Genomic DNA, 19,709 nt, shown 5'->3' on the forward strand with positions numbered 1-19,709 from the left:
ATGATAAAGGATTATGAAATTGCATGGGATTCCGTACTGATATGCTATAAATGCTCTCTGACAATCATTATCCATACATTAAGCTGAAGCAGAATAGCAAGAAACCATCATCACCACAAAAATTTAAATTATTTAAAATTCAAAATTCTATTGGAGGAAGATTCAAATCTGCAAAACTGTGAAACTCTGAATCACTTCTCATTGTCATCCTTTAATTCTCCTGTACTTATCTATTTTGGTACAGAGGACACATTCTGATGTTGAAAAGCTGCATAATCTATCACAGTGAAATAGATCAGGCATAAGTTTCCCAGAAGTATTAAAGTAAATGTGGAAAAATATCACGCACACACACAAAATAACAAGCTATACATTACAAACATTTAACTAATAAACATTTTACTAGATTTCCAGTGCTACAGCTGCTTAACAGAGCTCTAATACAGTGAAAGTAATGACCATAATGCATGGCCATAAATGGCAGAAAAGCTTTAATAGCTATCTAAACTAAGCATGATGAGCACTTTCAACATTTGTGACCTAACAGAAAAACAAAAACAAAAATCGAAGAACCTGATAAAATATTCAGCATAACTCCATACAACCAGAAATGTTTTTCCTACAGTAAATTTTCAAACACTTTACCCAGTCTACTTTTAAATGTCCCCAAAAATGGTGTTTCAGCTATTTCTTTTGAGAAGCTATTTCACAGGTAATTTATTTCTCATTATCTTCCCTGAAATTTACCTTGTATCTCACTTTCTCTTATCACTGCTTTACTAACTACACTTCACCTTTAATGCCGCAATTAAGTTAATTTCCTCTACACTTACTGTAAAGTTACTGAAAGATATAAAACACACCCTTAAAATACTTCCAGCTTGTTATAATGCCCATTCAGTCACTTCTTATCCAAGTTGAACATACTAAGTCCATTTTCTAAAAATTACTTCCAAAACAGGTGTGCAAGACATATGTCCATTTATCACTGACAGCCAATTAAACAGTTTCAAAAAATGGAAATATTTCACAGAAAGTCCAACTTACATATTTTAGAATATCATTACACTGTTTAATATAAAAAACAGAAGATGCAATTAAAAATGTTCCTAAACACACACATTTCAAATGTCCTACTTAAGACATAATAATAAATAAGAAATAAATTAAAACTTATTTTTATTTTACTGCTATGTAAAAAACAAACTCCCATTCCGTTTTGCTTATTCCAGTTCATGGTTCATCAATTGAAAATCTCAAATCTCAGTTATTTCCTTTAAATATATAGAAGTATGGAAATGTAAAGTCAAGGAAAAAACTGCGGGAGGACAAGGCTGCTGAACAGAACAGTTGCCAAAAAGAAGCAAAGCATATTCTGCTTCAAATTGCACACTCGGACCAAGGAAGAAAAAGTATTTCCTGCTTCGTACACTCACTGCCTTCTATATTTGCCTATATCAAATGCCACTATTTACTACAGGAATAATAAGAGCATTAGCATAGCTATCACTTGATTGATGGAATTTGATGTTTTGTTCAAAAATATACTCTTAATTCTGTGTCATTTTTAGGAATTACTTCTAAATTGACTTCTCTGTCAGTTATACAATGACACTGTAAGCCTGATTTTTAAAACCAAACATCTTTTAGAAATGTGCTTATAATTTATGTTTTAAGACTTTTTGTTGGGTTTGAAAAAACAACAAAACATATTTTCAGATTAAAAAGACAGTTATTCCCAGATGCAGATAACGCAGATACAGATCACTCAGAGAAAGGAAATTTGTTGTTCCAGCATTATGTAACTAGAACTCTTGAACTAATAATTAAAATTCTGAGGAAATGCAAAAAGCTGACAAGACAATATTGTACTGAAATTGTAAGCTATCAAAAAAAATCAATGCTTCATTACATTAGGTGAAAGTTTAGAAAAACTCATGTTCAGATTACACTCCCACAATATTTTTAAAATATCAAACCCCTTTTTCATAAAGGTGATAGAAATGCGGTTATTAGAAAGCTGACAGAAGTGAACAAATTTAAGCGTATGAGAAAAGTGACCTGTGGTATACTAACCAATTCTAAAAATGCTTTGTCAGTATGTTTCAATTATAGAGTCTTTAGAGAGCTCTTCTATTCTGACTTTACAACGCACCAAAACCAAACCTGCTTTGGTGATATTATTATTTATCTTTGAAATACTGTGTCTTTTAAAAAAGAAAACTCTATCTTATACAAAACTGGTTTTAAAAGTGTCAGAAATATCTTAAAGATGCAGTAAAAAGTTTCAAAGAAAAATTACGCTCAGGCATACATTATATTATTTAAACAGAAATATTAGCACAATTCCCTGCTTAGGTTAACTCACTTTTGATATGGCTGTGCTAGGCAGTTAATTTCTGATATCGACCTTGCTTCTGTAAAAGTCAGTTTTGCCACTAGTTTAAACACGAACAGGATCCAGCCATGCTGGCACTTCACCAGAACTGTATTACCTTAGCATCCATTCAGGGAATGAAGACCACTAGAGGACTATAATAACAAACATAAAACTTAACCATTTTACTAGAAGTGCAGGTTTCTTTCAACAGAGTATTTCAGGAGACTACCTGTCTCGTTCTTAGTTGCTCTCTTGACAGATGCAGTTACTCATTAATTACCTTTTGAAAACTACTTGGCAGATAAATTTCACATCGAAATAGAACAAAATTAACATGCCAGTATAAAAATCAACAAGTACAAAGGTGTTAGTGGGCTAAGATGTTTTAAAAATTATTATTATTACTGTAAAAGAATGACCCCAGCCTTCTCTGGAGGTTTGTGGATAAGCCTGTTATACAAATTAACATGTTTTTATGTATCAAATAAGGTTTGTCTTTTTTTCTTCCCCCCCGCCCCCCCCCTTCTTTTATTCTTGGGGCAGAGAGGATGAGGATTTTAAAGTGGAAACAGTTTTTGGCAGAAAATATTTAGTATTTTCTCCAAAATATAAATTTTGTAAATCAAAAATACCTTACATTCCACAGAAAGAGAGAATACCTTGTAAAATGTTGAAGGAGGCGATCCTTTTGCTCCATGAACTTTCACTGCCCCACCGTCAAAACCTATAGCGGTTAAAAATCAATATTTAAGCTGCTTTAATATAACTTCAAAGACATTCTTATGTGATACATATTAATCAAATGCACTTAATTAAAAAGCAAATCATTGATAGCTGTACTGCCACAGAAGAGAGAACCTTTCACGAAACAATCCTCCCTGCCTTAGAAACACAAACAGCAATTTGGTGACTAAATTTATGACTTCACTGAGCCTTTTAATAGAATGCTTGAAATGTTTATTCATGTACTTAAAAAATACTTAACACAGAAAGCAGCCTCAGGACTTCAGACCCAATAGTTATTTTCCACTTAACAGCCAGTTATTGCACACACACAGAGCATACAAATTTACTGTGGTTGGCTGGAGTGGACTGAAGTCCTTCACTTGGCAAAGAAACAAAACAAGAAATATGAGAAACCAGTGAGAGCTTATTTGCTGATAGCTTAGTAAGTAAAGGGATAACTTAACTCTAGTCTTCCTGTCAATGACAGAAACAGGACAGTCTGAATGTATTTTCCAGGGCAACTACCATGTTCAGTATTAGGAATATTAATGCCAAAAAGAAACTGTGGAAAATTGCTGCCATTGCATCAGATTCTTGAACTGGAGAAGATCAATAGATGCAAATCCTTCAAAATTAGCAGTGCAGGATCAGCACCTCATGTCAGACAGACAGAATTATACTGTAGCTCACCCGTACCTAACCTGTGCTTGCAAATATTTAGGAAGCAGTTCAAAGCTTTACACAAATACTCTGAAGAGATCAAATCAGAACATATCTGAAAAAGTGAATGTGACTAGCAGAAATTTTACACGTCACTCAAATAACATCATCCCTCTTCCTGCAAGATCGACATAAGGTCAATTTAACTCTCTCAATACAGAACAATATCCCTACAGTCAGGGTAAAGATCTGGAAGAGTTTCATGTTCCAGGTGAAGGAGTAACACAAAGAAAAAATGCCACAAACAAAATCCATTGACAAAAAGAAAAAGAGAAGCACCTCTCAGTTCAAACACTGCAAGTAATCCAGCAGGACAATAAAATCGGCCATGTAAACAGCAAAAATAGATAACTTGCCTGTTTTTACTGGTGTACGTGTCAAAGCACTTCAAACTAAAAATATTTTAAAAATCTGCCCATTTTCCATCTGTTATATTTCTAAGAGGGCTAACTGAAAGTTCATGTGAAAGTTCATTTTAAGTTCAAACATGTCATATCAGGTCATTTGCAAGCTAAAAGTTCATAGGAAGGTTAGGGGGTTGGTGTTTTTTTTTTTGAAAAAAAAAAAAGACTAGTGGCTAAGAGCAGCAAGCTGGCCTTATCAGACTGCCATTGGGTTATGCTGCATGAGCAGACGGTTCACTGTACAATTTTACAGTGCTTTTATTACTGAAGCAAAATATTTTTTATGCTACACTGTGATGAAATTCAAAACACTAAGTTTTTAATTTGAGATTTCAATTGTTCTAAGTTTTATAAAGACATTTGGCATACCCTCACAGATAAGTTCCATTAGAAAGAAAAAGGATATATAATACAGATGCAGTAAAAAACAAAATTCAAATGACTGCAGCTAAACATTTTTTTCAAGCTGTCTTATCCAACCTACAGATCTTCAAATCTGTTAAACCTGGGGGGTTTTGTTTGTTTTGCCTTTCAAGCTAAATCCAGAACATACGTTATATCCATCTTTAGTCTACTGGCTGTTGAGTGTATCAAGGATAGCAAATGGACTTTTTCAAACAGAAATTCTCTGGTGGAAATCCTGTACCTAAGCATGCTTCTACCACTTAAGATGATCCACCTGAATGTCGAAGAAAAACACCATTACCAAGTAGTGCTTTGAAAGACACAGCTTTCCATTTTCACTAACATTTCAAATGCCATATGAGAAAACATGTACAAAACACACATTTTTTTGAGCAAAGAAACCGAGCTGCAGTTTAAAAAATACTGAAATCATAGTGCAGCTGTCTCAGTGTTGCTCACACAGACTACATAGTTTAAAGACTTGGTAGGTGCAAGGCGTGCATTAAAAAGTAAAGCAAAAATAGTAGTGATCAAAGATTTAAAGTAGCCAGCCAGCATCATAAAATGCTGATTAAAATTTCTAAAGGAATTTCTAGCAGAAGCCCTTGAAAAAAAAAAAAACAGTTTAATACAGTATCATACTCTTAAGGAACTGATTTAACAAGTAATATGCAGAGAAAACATGGAAATTAAAGTAACTGCTTCAGTCTGATAACCCAGTTCACTGACACAGATCTCTTAACATGTAAGAGGACTAACCTGGAACTTCAGTGATGGAAACTTCGGAAAAGTCACACGTGACATCTGGTAAAAGATAGCGCTGAGGATTGCCCAATTCATACACCAGCTGTTCAGCTACGGTGCCGAAAGAGATTAGTCCCCCTGTGTCTGGTGGTTTGGAAAGAATAAAGTCTCCTTCAGAGGAACATTCTACAATAGGAAAGCCTATGTTGTGCCTAGAATACGAAAAACATTGAAAAAAACCTGTAAATACAAAGGGAAAGTGAAAACAACAATGAATAACAACATACCAGAATTTTATGGTAATGACTAATTAAGTAAAACTGATCAAGGGTTATAAAATATCTGGTTGCTTCTGCAGAAACATACACAAGAAAAAGCACTGAACAAACTGCTCAACCGAAATAATACGAGGATGCATTTTATTGCCTGGCAAAGAAGTGCAGATATAGCAACAGATACCAACAGTATCTATCTGTTGATAGATATGGGGAATGGAATGGAGAAGGACACTAAGAGAAATGGTTAAAGCAAAAAGAAGCTGAAAGAATGAAGAGGATTATGATTAGAGAAGTAAATTCAGAAGAGAAACCGTGATTGCTAATTCTAGCCTAGTTTGGCTACAGCAGCACACGCAGCATGAAGGTAAAGACATGTAAATGCATCCTGCATTCTGGATTTGCAAAAAAAGCAGTCAAAGCAGGAAGAACACACTGTGCTGGAAGCCTCAGAGATGAAAGGAAGTAGGAAACTGAAATAATCACACCAATTAAAGACAATTTCACATGTTAATAATAAATTACACACAGAAAAAGTTATAAATCAGAAAACAGATATATGAAAGTTAAGATCATCAGCCCAGAACAATAATGAAAGACAGAATGAACAGAAAATTATGAGACACAGCAAAAAGAAAAGCAGTAAAACAGAAAATTACAGATATGTTTGTAAATGAAAATATTTCTTCTCACATTCTCACAGGAGTAATATACACAAATCGATCAAATAACTCATATTAAGAGGCACGTGCTGGTCATTACAGTAGCAAGGCAGAATTTTTCAGGTTATGTGGATGACATCTCCTTATCTGCTTTCCTGGCTAAAAGGCTTTTATTTTATTTGCAGAGAATTTGAGCAAAAGTAATGACTTTAAAAAAAAAATAAAAGTACATGAAAATTAAAATAGAGCCTTAATATTCTTATAAAAAGGCTACCTGGCTCACTCATCTCTCACAGGAAGTTGGAAATTTGTGCAAATAAAGTGGCCCAGAGACACAAAAAGAACACAAAAAAGAGGAGTTAAGGAGATACGGCCCCTTGCAAAAGCAAAACTATTCTAAAAAGGTCCTAATAACGAAAGGTGGTGAACATCACCATTCTCATTAAAGTATATGACCTTCAGGTCCTTCATATGTACTTAAAGTCAGTCCATCCCTGAAGTTAATTATTTTTGTGTGCTAGTGGGAACAGTGTGGTGAACATACCACCAAACTGGTTATCAGCAAAGGTTAGATGAATGTAGTTTGTGTAACATAAATCCAGAAAGTTTTGAAGAAAGTAAGCAAAAAAACCAGTGAACTCTTAAGTGACATTTGTAAAAGTTCATGGGAGTTTGAACAGATTTTTTTATCATCGGGAAGCTTCAAACATAACCCCGTTATTTAAAAAAAGGATTAAGAGACAAGCTGTGTTACCAGAGATCAGCAACTTTAATACTGATAGTGTACAAAACCTGGAAAGTATGGTAGCTGGAGGACACCTAGAAAAGCCCAGTAGTCAGTAAAGATTATACTTTATTAGACTGGTCTTCGAAACTATTTAAACCACTAAACAGACAAAGGGAAATAAAAAAGCCTTCACCCTGGTGAATACAAAGAATTGAATGGAATCAACAATTTTTTTAGACATGTTATTCTAAATTTTTTTTTCCTGTTATCTTAGGGCCATCAAAGTCAGAGGATCTTTATAGTGGAATTATTTTATGCTGCCAGAGTAGCTGGAAGGAGACCACATAGGTATGAATGTACTTTCTGGAACAGCTTCTAAATAGCCTCTAAGATTGAGATGTATTTGCTATATAGAAAAGGTAGCTCTCACCACTTGCAGCAAAGTGTTGACCCAAAGCTTGTAAGAAAATTGTATGAAGGAGAGAAGATAGTCTAACGCAAACCCCTCCCCCAACAACAAAAAAGAAAAAACAACAAAAACTAAAAAAAAAACCAAAAAAAAAAAAAAACAAAAAAACAACAAAGGGGAAAAACAAAAGTCTTCCTAGGAAAGGCAGGGTGACACAGGACACTAGCACGTCCCAGCATTTGGGACAATGAGAATAATTTTTAGCTGTATTAAACCATTCTGAAATCCACGACCCAGAAGGCCAATGAAAAGAACACTGCAATCAGTGACTTACTCTTTGGTCACCTCTTCTATTGTTATTCTGTTTCAACAGTTAGTGAAGGTATCAAGGAACACTTCTTGCCTTCATCTAAGATAAGCAAGAGGGATGTCTCCTCCTCAAGGTCCAACACTACCCAATGAGCTTTCCTGAATGCTCACAAGATGTGTGTTCTCCCAGGTCACATCAGCTCTGAAAGCTTCCCTTGCTCTTTAACAATTCAAAACATGCAATGAATTGAGCAAGAAGCCCCTGGATTCCACCTGTATTGTAACTGGATGACTGGGAAAATACATACATCCTGTACTACCTTGTAGTAGACGCCAGTAATCTACATTATCATATGCATGCTTAAGAGCTAAAAGTGTTTTGTATATTACTAAAAGACATTACTTAAAATTAACTTCCAGATGGGAACCAACTGGGCTAAGTCACCTCTATGGCACGATTCAGTCAAGTGACAGCTACTTAAACCCAGCATTAGAGCTCACTAGCAGCAACAGCTACCTGGACAGGGGTATTCTAGCACATACCACAGGTACTATGACCACACCATCACCTTGATCAGCACTTCCACTGAAAGAAGTAACTCTTTGCCCAATTCACTAGTAGGCTTTGCTGAACGACTACACAATGTACGACATCTGCTCGGTAACATCCCAACTTTATGCTGGCCATAACCCACAGCCAAGCTGCAATTTTGTACAGTGTGGCAGGGCAGTTAAACCACAGAACTGTGAACTTGAACTTTGGCAGCAACTACCGTCATGGCATCTGAGCAGCACAGTGGTCAAGTGGCACCCTTCAATAATAAAAGAATTGCATCAGTTTAGTGATAAAATACCCTAGTAGGATGGGGCAATATCAAGTAATGTAAACAATTCTGAAAGGAAACTACTAAAATGAATTCTAATTAAATTATATTATCATGTAATTAATAAAATACTAGAGATAAATATGAAAGTACTACTTTTAAAACATTTTGAGCAGTTCCTTTAACACAGAGTTAAAATACAGCAGTAATATACATCAGTTTGTGAAAGGAGATGACAACTACCATTCTTTAACCAAAACGTCTGATTTGGGTTGTGTGTTCAGTATTTAACAATTAAATAAATTATATGCATTAGTAAACCAAAGCACTGAATAAATCCAAGCTAAAATTAAACCTCAGAAACCACCTCCAAGTCGGGGCTAGGTGAGGAGTTAACAATTAAAGCAGGTCCTCACTGACTACAGCACAAAGGTAACTAAGTTCCAAAACTGGTTTTGCTGCTGAAGCCACCTTCTCAAACACCTACAGCTGCTCTCTTACTCTAACAGGAATCAGGGCTCTGAAATTAGGTCTCATGTCAGTTCTCTGCCTGCCAATGACTTTCTCTTGGATTAATTTTTTCCATGCAAAATGCTGTTTTTTCTTCAGTTTCAGCTCTCAGAAATGTTACAGTTTGAGAATGTCACAGGTGATAACATGAACTGTCTAAGCAGAGATGTTCTGTCTACTCTTGGACAATGCACTATTCGATCTCTGAGCAGCTACGAAGACAGCCTTCCCTCTTGTTTTGCCACGTATCTTACACTACCTGCATCACAAAAAGAGAGTAAAATCCATGATCAGTGCTGGGTCCTGCTTGGCTCAGGGAGAAAGACATTGTCGGAGATAAAATGGGTATTTCTTCCCTTATAAGGTGCCAAACCCCTCAAGTATCTCATTCTGGCCGCTACTGGTAGACTGAGATTACTGGCAACAAAAGATAAGACTGTTAGTCTAGTACATTTACTTGCAGGGAAAGATGCTGCAAGAAAAAAAAAACAAAAAAACACACCACAAAAATGCCACAGCAATGCATATGACATGGAAGTGAACCAGGGTCCAACTAGGCTGTGGTATGAACTGCTAGCTTTACAGCTAAGGCAGTTTCCTGGGAAGTGACTTCATGAATGTCACACTGAGAACAGCTCTAAGCTAAGCTTCTTGACTCGCTGGGCACATAGTTTAACCACAATGCTATTAGGCAAAAAGCAGAAACTGCTACCACTTCTAGCAGTGTTTTACAACCAATTCAAAACTGCTAACATGTCAGGCAAGATCAGCACAAACTTACGGGTAAGGTATATGCATCCCTCTACACGTAGGTACCAACATGTTTCCTAACTTCTGCTGCAGTTCCAATTCAGGCAAAATTTATTGATTGCATCACTTCTCTCCTCTGACTAGGGCATTTCAGAGTATGCATTGTATGTAAACTCTTAATGCCTAGACAATTTCAGGCCGATCAGACAGGTTGCCTGGTGTTCTCAGCTGCCTGGAATAGATGGTGCTACAGAGAAAAAGGCATTCCACATTGCTGACTGGGACTCGAATGCTGGATTCTGTTCAAGTCCCAAATTAAGCAATCTGGATCCAGCCCTTAAGAGACTACAACTACTGACTTACCCTTTTGGTCATCCTAGGCCAGAGGATTATGCAGTCTCAACTACTGTACACCCTTGGCTTAGGGCAAAACGTCAGTGTTTATCATCTCCTCAAAATGACTACTCTACTGATCAGCACTAGTTTATTCTCTCCTGCATTTCAAAACAAAACAAAACAATGTACTAATCACCCACTAGCACTAAATAATAGTAAAATACAGCAATGTCTGGGGTTAAATGAAGTTAAATACAGAGTTGTGCATTATTGATATAGTCCTGGCATCATGGTTCATTTTGACACATTGCGTGAATTCCCTACTGAATGCTGTGCACTAGACATTAAATAGGGAGCAGTGACGTATTATCATTTCTTCTGATCATCTGCTGACATACATTACTACGTAAGTAACAGAAAAGGAATAAGTGCCTTTTTGATAACACTAACTTAAAATCAGTCATGAAAGAATGCAGATTAGTCTTCTATAAACTGCGAACTAATGGTTTCTTGCATTTTCTCTTCTAAACATCAGAGAACCCACACAAGAGGGTTCACAAGGGAAAGCAGCTTTCCTCTCACTGGAAAAGTAAACAGCATCTATCCCCTCTACCTGTCTGCCTGTTTTCATGAAAACTGGACAAAACTTTACAGCTTCAAGATTCCTCCCTTTAAGTCAAACACATTAAGGAGATATACCCAGCACAATTTAAGAAATCCCAGTGCCGTAAGTAAGCAGACAGAAATCAACTAAGTCTGGCTTCTATCAACTAAAGTAACTTGGAGAGTCATGAGATGGAACATGCACTTTAATTGTCTTACATTAAAAACTTAGTTTACTGAGATAACGAAGAAAATGAAAGAATAGCTTAGCTTTTAATGGCTAACCATTCAAGTGCCACAATATACCCACATGAACATGTCTGAGACTCAAAGCACCCTTTCGCAGTGGAACTGAGTTCCCAGAAGTGGTCTACATCAAACATTTCAAAAAAATTAAAAAAAAAAAACAAAACAAAACAAAAAAACAACAACAAAAATAAACACCACCACAAATCCAAAACCACTAAAACAAATATGTGGATGAATGAAGAGGGTCCAATCCTATGCTTCAATACTCATAGAGACATGATAATATATGCACAGAACGTGAGCTCTGAGTCTGACTTGCCTGGCTTTACTTAGTTTAATTTAAAGTGCCTTTGTTTACGTAGTTAATTATTTTTGCTTATGCATAAACAAGAGACAGATAAGGCTTATAAGCCTAAAATTCAATAAATTCTTCCTTTTTTTGTTTACAAGTTAGAAAAACTCATACCCGTCAGTCCTTCTTAGCAGTACACTTAAACCTTTTTTCAGCAGCCACAGACAGAAGAGCAATGTGGACTACTGATCCCGAGAAGAAAAAAAAAAAAAAAAAACAAAAGACAGTCAAAAAATTGCCTGAGTCTAATCATAACCAAACCTACACTCTGCAGCAAGATGCGAGGAAAAGAGAGATTGCCCTCTAGTGTTTAGTCACCAATGAACAGCGTAAATGCTGTGAACAGTTTTCTTAAGCTTTAGCATAAAAGTCCCGTAAATGTTTGCAGAGCTGAATGATAAGTGGTCCTTGGCTGCATGAATGCACTCATGGCAGTGAGAAATTCATATGTGAAAGGCACTTTAATGACAAACACAGAGATTTGACTTGGCTTCTTCCCCCCACATTTACCGAATTTGTTGGGCTGGTTTGGATTTAACATTACGTATGACAGGCACTACGATTTATTGAGATCAAAATTACACACACTTACTTTCAGACTGCTAAAAACGTAGCTCTTCCTAAATGAGGGAAAAATCATTAATAGACTATAGTCAAGTAATTTCTACAAACTCTGTCAGAGCTCTGTTGACCTACTGGCAATATAAGTAATGTTGGTGGCAGCAGGTATTCCATGTTTTGGTCATTATTGAAACTATGAATTATCATATTATTATTGTGAGTTATTATGCAATGCTTTATCTGCATACATTGAAAACGGATTCAGACTGTCTAAATAACAAAAATCCTACCCCGTGAAGTTTCTTTAACTTAAGGAGTCAACAGGTTACTACTAAGCTATCAAATGGAAAATGCATTTTTCTGCAGCCCAAAAGCTTTCATAGTATTTCCCCTTCATGCATTTAGGCTTAAATATAGCAAACAACTATTTATCAGGGGGGCTGGGGGGGTGGTGCTGCAAAGCTCTTTAACTAATCTCACAGAATCACAGAATCACAGAATGTTAGGGATTGGAAGGGACCTCGAAAGATCATCTAGTCCAATCCCCCTGCCGGAGCAGGATTGCCTAGACCATATCACACAGGAACGCGTCCAGGCGGGTTTTGAATGTCTCCAGAGAAGGAGACTCCACAACCTCTCTGGGCAGCCTGTTCCAGTGTTCAGTCACCCTTACAGTAAAGAAGTTTTTCCTCAAATTTAAGTGGAACCTCCTGTGTTCCAGCTTGCACCCATTGCCCCTTGTCCTGTCAAGGGATGTCACTGAGAAGAGCCTGGCTCCATCCTCTTGACACTTGCCCTTTACATATTTATAAACATTAATGAGGTCACCCCTCAGTCTCCTCTTCTCTAAGCTAAAGAGACCCAGCTCCCTCAGCCTCTCCTCAGAAGGGAGATGTTCCACTCCCTTAATCATCTTCGTGGCTCTGCGCTGGACTCTCTCTAGCAGTTCCCTGTCCTTCTTGAACTGAGGGGCCCAGAACTGGACACAATATTCCAGATGCGGCCTCACCAGGGCAGAGTAGAGGGGGAGGAGAACCTCTCTCGACCTGCTGACCACACCCCTTCTAATACACCCCAGGATGCCATTGGCCTTCTTGGCCACAAGGGCACACTGCTGGCTCATGGTCATCCTGTTGTCCACTAGGACCCCCAGGTCCCTTTCCCCTACGCTGCTCTCCAACAGCTCTGTCCCCAACTTGTACTGGTACATGGGGTTGTTCTTGCCCAGATGCAGGACTCTACACTTGCCCTTGTTATATTTCATTAAATTTCTCCCCGCCCAACTCTCCAGCCTGTCCAGGTCTCTCTGAATGGCTGCGCAGCCTTCCGGCATCTCAGCCACTCCTCCCAGTTTTGTGTCATCAGCGAACTTGCTGACAGTGCACTCTAATCCCTCATCCAAGTCATTAATGAATATATTGAATAGAACTGGTCCCAGAACCGACCCTTGCGGAACTCCGCTAGACACAGACCTCCAACTGGACTCTGTCCCACTGACCACTACTCTCTGGCTTCTTTCCTTCAGCCAGTTCACAATCCACCTCACTACCCGATCATCCAGACCACACTTCCTCAGTTTAGCTCCCTCCTCTCCCCTCCCTCCTTCCCTCGTATCCTAAACAGATGTGCTAGACCACATGTCCACTTTAGTCAAGTCTTCTACTCTGCCTCTGCAAATATAAAATTAAATCTCACACATTATTTTGGGTTTATTTTTACTAGTTTTAGGAGTTTATCATACAGGCTGACGCCTAACATGCTTTTGTTTCAAGAATTTCATAAATTACATGCCTAAGACTTTTTCAATTCGCAAAGACACTAGTTTTAAGGCATCGTGATTAATTCTTTAGTAGACTTAACCTGAAGGTAAATAAATCACTGTTGTAATAGCACAGATACAATCATGCATGGTTCAGAAGTATGTGTGCAGACAGATGGGGACAAGGTAACAGAGCAGTACTGGGTGCTAACCTTCTATATTCTTCAGTAGCAATTCAAGTCAGCACCAGTCAGCTCTAAGCCACAGGACTACTATGATTTTAGACACAGTTATATGATTTTTATATATACACACACAAGTATTAGCTATGCATATACAACGTACGTTTACTTGCCTGTAAAAGTATCTGCTCCCACTCTAGTAGCTCATTGCTTAATATACTCAAACTTCCTTTTTTTTTTTTAAACCAGACTGCCATATCTCACAGAAAAATCCTTAAAAATAAAGAACTGCTAAGCATTTTAATAAGAAAAGTAGTATTCTGTTTTTTTCTTTCATTCTTTTATAGAGCAAGGTCTTTTGGTGTCACAGTTACAGCAGATTCTTGTAAGTCTCATGATAGAGCATAATAAAATCATCAGGAATCAAAAACAGTCACTACAAGGAGGATAAAAAAAGCTTGGCAGCCCTAGGAAACTAACTCAGAAGAGCAGCTCTTCAGATTGCAGGGCAGTATCCTGCTGGTTCATCCACCTGGACTACCAGCTGCCCACAGTGGCCTCCTTCCCAGGGTCAACTTGGGAGCAGGAACACACCTGATGAAAGCCACCCTTCTCTCCTGCATCTCTCCCACTGTTCTTCAGCCCTTTCCTCCACCACATAAAGGAAGCACTGCCCTTCTCATGACACAGCACAGGACAAGATTCCTCCCTCTCAACCCAAGGAAAATAGGAATAAACTGCAGCCAGAATCACTCATCCTACACAAAACATGTTCCCTAACTACTTTTAAACTACTCTTAAAAAAAAAAAGTTGGTCAAAAGCAGGCTACATTAGTCCTCCTTTGTGGTACTTCTCAGCAGACAGAAGGACCTACCTATGTGAAAGTCTAATTCAGTACGTCTGAACACAAGATAGACACATAACTTTTTGAAAGGAGTGACAGCTCAACACATTTGTGGAGACCAGGTCATACAGCAGGAGAGGACTGTGGCATACAGTCACCCAAATTACACAAAATTTGTGACTGAACAGTAGGCAACTCTGATCTAACTGAAGACTGATGAAACAGCATCCAAAATATGGATATTGTCTTTTCCATTACAATCATACATGAAAGCCAGTAACAAGTCTTTCCAAAAAGCAGATGACAAAAAAGGGAAACAGAAAAAATAATCTAAAAGGAAAAAAAAAAATTAAAGAGCTAAAAGTTTTTTCAAATCATCTGCTTCCTAAGTTAACAAAGAAAGCCCCCAGTTGACCAGAAAATAAAACTGCAATAGGGAGAACAGACCTTGTAGTACAGTAACATTAAGACAGAAAAATACCAAGAGGCCCGTATTGCCTCTCCCAAAAGAATAAAGTAGAAGCAGTTTTCACAACACAAGTATAGTAAGAAACCTAATCTTTTGTCCACTACAAACATACATACAGATACCATGGTTACCTACCAGTCTGGTACTGCATGCCAGTCAGTGAATATTCCACCTGTACATTGAGCACCACATTCAATGAGATGACCTGCAAGGCTGGGAAAATGGCATTCAAATAACTAAATATTCTGTAAAATCAAGCTTCACAAATCCAGCTTTAAAATATAATAGTATAATGGAAATAAAGCTAAATAACAGAACATGCTATTTTTTCCTCCGTAGTCATCTAATACATTTATGAACTACGCATTAAACATAAAAAGGGATTCTGAAAGATGGATATACGAAGACTTGAAAGGAGTAACTTTTACATGAGAATCAAGTGAATTTCCTGAAAAAAATGAACACCTAAAAGATTATCTGACACCAAAAAAGATGTTTCATTGGTCATTTCAAGAAATCTTCATCTAACTTCAGTATCTTAGCAGTCTGCATTGTGTGTAACTAAATACGCATAGCCCATTTTTAAATCAAAAGACATAAGATCTCACTTCTAATGCAAAGGACAGAATGTATTATGATTTTCAAATCTTTGATTGGGATATTCCACAAACACTCAGTAGAATTACAGGGAAAATCCTCATCTCTGTCATCCCCAATTCAGTGGAGCCGAAGATTCTCTCCACATTTATTCTCAAGCAACAGGAGGTCCAAGCATACTACTACTAGGTATACTCGTATTACCTAAGTAGTCACTCATTTTTATGGACTTCGATGTAGTCAGATGATGCAGAAAGTTAAGTTACGTGGCAGAATTTTACCCTTTGCTTTCTGCATCAGATTCCTAACTTTAGGACTGACAGCTACGGTTTGCAAATAGGAGTACTGACACTGAGCTTCTGCAAAACCATACAAGGATGCTGACCTCTGACTGAATCTTCTTCTGCGCATCTTTGAGGATAAGACCTACTACCACATCAACTATCAACAGTGATGGCCACACAGAAAAAGCTGGGAATCACTGGTCTGTACTGTAAGATTTGATCTCTTGACACAAAATGGACAGGAAGAGAAAGTTAAGCTGTTAAATAAAATCATTCACTCCTTTCCTTAGTTTGTTATTTTAAGTTGGTTCCAGAATGAAGTCTCTATAATTTCAATTCCAAGTGAGCCTTAAAGAAGAACCCAAACCCTATCAAAAACATTCAAATAAATGAATTCAATATGCAAAATCACTAAGTGCTGAAAAAGTTCTGTTATCCTGACATTATATGATATGAAATATAGATTTACCCATTTCTTCTTATATCATTTACCTTCCCGCAGCTAGCAAGTCAAATTCATCCCTATTCCAGCCAAACTAGAAGAAAAATACATATATGTTACATTTATAAAAGTTTCATACAGTACAGAAAACTGCACATAGTACGTTCACTGCTTTGAAATAATACATTGGATATATTTTTGCTTAACTGCAGAAATCTAAAGAACAAAAAATGGCAGGTACCGTACGTGGATTTGAGTTGCTATACAGTAAATTAGAGCTCTTTTACTGATGTATGTCAGCTTTCCACTTATTAATACACCCAAACAAATATAAATTCTCAAAGTCATACTCTCTTCAAAAAAACTGGAAGTGCGATATGAATATTATTCAAAATTTGCATAACCCAGAGATTTAGAAGTCTAGCATCTGTTTTATGTCATGTAAACAAACCACTATGTTTTTTCAACTCCTGAAAATTATCAGTTCCTGGAATACTACCAGTCATCCTTAAATACTGGAAGTATGTTTTCTGTTTAACTAGAAATTATTTTTCCCAAGTTCAACACAGTGCAAGGAATCTATTCATTGCTTCTTATTTAGAACTTAGCAGAAATCTCTCTAAAACCTTTCAATAAATTAGATAAGGCGTCTCTGGAGTAGATAATACACACTGACAGCTATTTTGAGAAGTAAACAGCTAGGAATAAAATAACACATCACAACGGCCATTATAAATGGGAAAGTTTAATTCTAGATTAGGCAATGTTTGGCATTCATGCAGTCAGAAGCGTATGAAGTTTTAGAAAGGAAGTTTGTAACTAGACACTAACACATACCCTCATATTTTTAACATGCACCAAAAGAAAGCTTCCATATTTCACAGTGTGTGGTCATTCACAAAAATGTATAACCTATTCAAAATAGTTCAGAAAACCACATATCCTGCTTGTATAATTTCTTGAAATTCAAGGAATTTGCGAAATGTTGCACTGAAACTCAACTACTTAAAATAAAACTGCTTACCCATTGAAAAAGACCAGTGTTTTACACCACCTCATGTGCTTCCCCCTCACCAAAAACCAAAGTGAGCTCTACTATTGCAACCTTGTGGTAAAGAAAAATGTACTTGTTTCTTAACCTTGCGTAGCAAATTTTAAAGGGAGGCGGGGGCAGGGAGTAACAGTGAAATACTGGCAAAACATAGTAAGACTTCCTTAACTTTACCAAAACACTTTCCAGCTTCATGATACACAAGTTCATAAATACCACTGCTATAAGTTTAGGAGAAGTGAAAGCTGGCAATTTTTCATGCATGCAAGGAAAAAAAGATAAAAAAAGTTTAAGGTGCTCATTATTTTTAATTTAGTATCTACATTTTCATAAGGAGCAAAAATTGTCTGACAATGGTTGCTGAATATTCATTCACACACGTTCATTATCATATGGAAATTAACTTGTACTTACAGAATGAATGAGTGGTCCTAATACAATCCCACTGTCAACACATCTACCCGTCACAACAATATCGGCTCCAAGGTCAAGAGCCCTGCTTATTGGTCTTGCGCTAAAGATGACAAAACACAACAGTTAAGTACTTTTACTTTTTAAAGCATCATTTAAAAAAAAAAAATCAGTTCCTTGTCACAAACACAGGATAAAAATCACTTTAAAATTCTGTAGGAAATCAATTAAATCAACTTTAACAACAGATTTGTCATTTTGTATATACAACAATATTTTTTAAAAGCAATCATCAGAACACCCTATCCAATTCAGGTACCTAAATGACATAATTGAAACACTTGTCTTGATGCTCACATAAACTGTCTTCAACATAGTGCATAGAGGATCACTTCTATTATCAGTAACAGAAAATAGTGTTTTTCAGAGATGCATTACTCTTATTTCATTTGTAGGTGAGTATATAAAGACCAATACCCTTCACGTAAAAAGCCTGGTGTCTTTGCCCTCCAGTTTTAAACCCTTCAGGTCAATTTCCGTAAGTGTTTTTAGAACTTGCAATATCAACCAATTTCAAGAGCAGCACTGTGCAGTCAATATTTTCAAAGAAACTCAGGCAACAGATTTTCCAGATTGGTCAGGTAAGTCAGCCCAGTCAAAAATTAGTCAGGCTTGAAAATGTTCACCCAGGTGAACCGCTCGAGTTTATATACTTTAGTGAGCAAGCTTTGACCAGAGTGTGTGGCTTCTGGCTTCTAAAGCCATGCTATCTGCTGGATCCTTCGTGAAATAGGCAGCTTGAAAACACATGCCACATAAACCATGTGCCTTGAAGAACAAAACCAAGTGCACTGTTTTTCTACAGTTTCTGTATACTTAGCCCTGGTTTTGTCAAGAGGTAAGTTAGAAGACACAGAAGTTCTCTTAGTGATGTAAACGTAAAACGTAAGTACATATTTTTTTTTCCCCAATGCTACATGAACCAAAGGATACTAGCTACAACAACAAGCAAATATACAGCATACAGAAAGAACACTATGCCCGGAAGTGTAAATTAAGTAACAGTCACAGGTAAAAAGCACAAATGAGGTTTCTGCATACATACATACAGGATACCCATGGAACAACTGTTTAACTACCTTTCAAAAGCAGCAAATAAAGCCGTTTGGCTGTTATTGTTAAAAAAACACGTGAACTCATGGCACAGAACTCCTAATAACCCAAATCAGGAGGGACAGAAGAAACACTTCAGGATTGATACCCCAATGCAAATTTTTCAGATGGAGTTTACACATTTAAATCAAGAATCAAGCTGTAAACATCATCAGATTTAGGAAATTAAAAGTGAACCATCTACATAACTTACAGATTTTACCCAATAAACACTGATGTTGACCTGTTTTACAGACATATATAAATTTATCATTTGTTTTACAAATAAGCATCCACTGTTGATGCTGTCAAAGAAAAATTTAACTTATGAAATGACTAATTTAAGAAGCTGGTAATAGTTTTACATTTCAATGCAACTGAGATTAAGGGACTCATAAAGAAACAGTGCTTTTATGAGAAAACCAAGAGCAAAGTTCACTGTTCTAGCATCTGTTAACAAAGCAGAGACAGAGGTAACAGATTTCTAAAATGCCTTATCCTCATACTAGCCTGCTTTTGGCCTCTCTGCTTTGATTTGCATTGCGGTTTAGATTTGTGAATAAATGAAGAA

At 36.9% G+C, this 19,709-nt stretch overlaps 1 protein-coding gene across 1 annotated transcript in view; it reads right to left on the reverse strand.

Annotated features, from left to right (window-relative positions):
* The window catches only part of LOC137665290 (uncharacterized), a 71,544-nt gene that overhangs the window by 46,818 nt on the left and 5,017 nt on the right, over positions 1-19,709 (reverse strand). The window contains exons 6-10 of the mRNA XM_068404162.1: positions 17,990-18,089; positions 16,575-16,618; positions 15,337-15,414; positions 5,395-5,591; positions 3,040-3,104 (exon numbers count right to left, since the gene is read on the reverse strand). Coding sequence (XP_068260263.1) covers positions 3,040-3,104; positions 5,395-5,591; positions 15,337-15,414; positions 16,575-16,618; positions 17,990-18,089 — 484 coding nt within the window. The remainder of the gene's footprint in view (positions 1-3,039; positions 3,105-5,394; positions 5,592-15,336; positions 15,415-16,574; positions 16,619-17,989; positions 18,090-19,709) is intronic.

The sequence above is a fragment of the Nyctibius grandis genome, chromosome 6 (genome assembly GCF_013368605.1).
Source record: "Nyctibius grandis isolate bNycGra1 chromosome 6, bNycGra1.pri, whole genome shotgun sequence".
NCBI lineage: Eukaryota > Metazoa > Chordata > Aves > Nyctibiiformes > Nyctibiidae > Nyctibius > Nyctibius grandis.